The sequence below is a fragment of the Camellia sinensis genome, chromosome 8 (assembly GCF_055761805.1).
Source record: "Camellia sinensis isolate YWXY chromosome 8, ASM5576180v1, whole genome shotgun sequence".
NCBI classification, from domain to species: Eukaryota; Viridiplantae; Streptophyta; class Magnoliopsida; order Ericales; family Theaceae; genus Camellia; species Camellia sinensis.
In genome coordinates this window covers 33,948,107-33,951,228 of record NC_138968.1, presented here as the reverse complement: position 1 = coordinate 33,951,228, position 3,122 = coordinate 33,948,107, and the positions used below count along the sequence as shown (strand labels likewise).

The following is a 3,122-nucleotide window of genomic DNA, read 5'->3' as shown; positions in this document are numbered from 1 at the left end:
TTATAAATATAAAAATTAACTTATAAATTTCTTATATATCATAAAACAAAATATTAAATTACTTTAACATATTTTTAATAATTTTTTTAAATTTTTTTTTTATAAAATCCCGCATATAGCACGAATTACAACTAGTTTACTGTTTATTACAAAATACCAAACCCCCCAACTTATTCCTTCGTCTCGAGATATTAATCTTTTTTAAACAATTCAATTTTTTATAATATAATTATTATATTTTAAAGATATTAATTTTTCAAAATTATCTTAGTATATTTTTTAAAAAATATCAATTGTTATTATTATATTTTTTATATTATTAATGAATTTAGAAGAAGAACAAAATATTACGATTTCGTTTGGAAAGAAAGGTTAGGTTGGATTTGGAGCTATTTTTAGTCATAAAAACACAAAATAGACTTTTTAGCCCAATAAGATAAAATATCACATTCAACCAATAATTATTACATTCTTTATCTCATAAAAAGTCAAAAAATCCTTCCTAAACAAAAATTTTTTGGTCCAAAATTAAAATAACTAAAAAGTTAAAAAGGTAACTCACTTCCCAAAGCCTAAATTTACATTATTTTATTTCTTTAATTTTGAAAAAATATATATATAATATTTTAAGATAATAAAAAATTAATATTTTGGAGGCAGAGAGAATAATCACTTTTCAAAATTAGGTCAATTTGCGGCCATTTGGCCTAACTTATTTAATACTGCTTATTATTACAAGTACCAAACCCCCCAACTTTTAAAATAATAATAATGCAATTCATTGCACGAATCTCTCATTAAAGCAAAATTTCTAAGAGTAAAAATATTACTCCTCCTTTTAAAGGGACTATTTTTGTGAATCAAACCGAAGACACTATTATGAGTTCGTGTTGAAAGTGGATTCACTTTTTTATTTTTTAATTATTTTAATTTGGAATTAAAAAAAATTTTGAGATAAATTTTTAATTTTTTTAACTTTTTATAAGAAAAATAATATAATGATTATAAGTTAGATATAACGTTTTATCTTATTAAACTAAAATATTTATTTTATTTTTTTATAATTAAAATAATCTCAAACCCAACTCAAGTTACCAAACATCACGAAGGCTATCTATCAACAAGTTTTGTCATTGGGCAAAAAAAATTTAAAAATAAAAATAAATGAAGACTAGGTGAAGTTTTGGATGTAACTTTCCAAATTTCTCATTTGCAAAGTCTAGTAAGGTTACGGATTCTAGTCAATTAGGGTAACCCAAATTAGAATTATAGAAACGAATTGCAAATTAGTCAAATTTAATTTTAAATTTTAATAACTTTGAAAATGTGTTTAATTTTTATTTATTTACCTTTCAAGTAGATCTCAAGCAAATTTTAATAGGGTTAATAATAAGTGGAGCTCAAGTAAGTTAAATGTAAATTTACAAAGCCCAAGAATATCATGGTCAAATAATTTGGTTCGTTTACCACATAAACCGCAATTATTTTTTTAACTAATTTTGATTGTTCCATTTCTGCAAAATTATACAGAGTCTTTAGCTTCATAAAGTGATTCAGAGAAACTAACTTGTTCTATAATCTGTATCTAGCACAGAGAACTTCACTATTATACATACATCATTCACCGCCAAACACAAAACATGTTGAGCTCAAACTCTTGGACATACAAAGCCCAGGCTCAGTACTTAGCAGCAAGCTGATTAACCAAAGCTAATGCATTACTTGTGACTTGTGCAACATTAGTGACTCGGGCCCTAACCGAGGTCTTGATCCTACCCTCCAAAGCCCGGCCCGAAAACCCATCCAAACAAGTATTTTCATCAGTCAGTGCAGCACTAACCCATGTCTCAACATTACTCATGTGCCACAAAAAGTCCTTACCCTTGCCTTTGCCCATGGCCTTGAGCTCTTGTACTGATTGGCTAATTCGGTCCACGCTATCACCAATCTCGTCCAAGCAATCCTTGATGGCTGCATACTCTCTAGCCTTTAATCCCTTAAACTTGGTTAGTTTTTTCACAAACGCCTTCATGGATTCGGCCCGGGCCTGGCTCAGTGATAGGGCGGTCTGGGCCAATTGGCGCGGGCTTTGTTGGATGGCACTGGCATAGGCCGAGAGAGACTGGACGCACACGGCGGGGTACTGAGTGGCCTTACATGAGACCTCGATGAAATTTGTCGAGGCGGCGGACTCGGCCTTGCCGGCGATGTAGAGAAGGGAGAGGATTAGTGGTAGCAATGGGAGATTAGTTCTTGCCATTTTATGTTTTTGGTTTTTGGACACCAATGAAAGGGCTTTAGTTTCTTGGTTGTGAGGGAATGAGGAGATTTGTCTAGATTTTATAGAGCTTGAGAGACTTTTTTTTTTATCAATGCGGGGCCATATGGGGTTTCTTTTATTTATTCTAACCTTGTCGTGTGCGTTGATGTGTGTTGGGTTTGGCAAATTGCCAACAATGACGAGTCGGATAATCAAGCAACAATCAAGCAGAAATCTATGGACACTATAGATTTGAATTAGGGAGAAGATTGATAGTCATGATATTGTATTCCTGTTACGTTATGTGGAGAATGACTGTGACTTCCTCCGATCCACTTAAGTCATGTTTGTTTGATTTTATAGAATAAAAGGGATTAAGAGTATGATAAAATTAAGTGAAGTGATTATTAAATGGTGATATTAGGTTGGAGATATAGGATAAAGAGTATTTATTTATATATTACCAGATTAGTAATACTATAAATAGTATTAATATATCAAACTAATATTTTTTAATATTTTATTTATTTATTTTTTTGTTCTAACAAATATATTTTTTCACTTAAAAATTTACTAATCCCCTCACTTAATTTTTAATCACAACATTCTCATGACTTTGTTAGTCCTACCACAAGGGAGGATTACTAATCTAACAGCATCCCCACCAGCTTACTTAAATTTTATCCTAAAATATTATTAAAAAATTCATTCCCTATTTTAGGAATCACTTTTTCATTTACTTCCCCCAACAGACTCCCTATTCTTTCTTTATTCTATTAGCAAACTCTCTATTTTTTCTTTATTTTATTAAAATATAATTTTTAATTATAAATTTTAAAAAAATAAAAATTATAAATGTGTA

At 29.9% G+C, this 3,122-nt stretch overlaps 1 protein-coding gene across 1 annotated transcript; it reads right to left on the bottom strand.

The window, feature by feature from the left end:
* Window positions 1-1,313: 1,313 nt before the first annotated feature.
* On the bottom strand, window positions 1,314-2,369 carry LOC114256349 (21 kDa protein). The gene has a single exon (XM_028195983.2). The coding sequence runs from the start codon at window positions 2,258-2,260 to the stop codon at window positions 1,679-1,681; it is 582 nt and encodes a 193-aa protein (XP_028051784.1). The 5' UTR covers window positions 2,261-2,369; the 3' UTR covers window positions 1,314-1,678.
* Window positions 2,370-3,122: the final 753 nt, after the last annotated feature.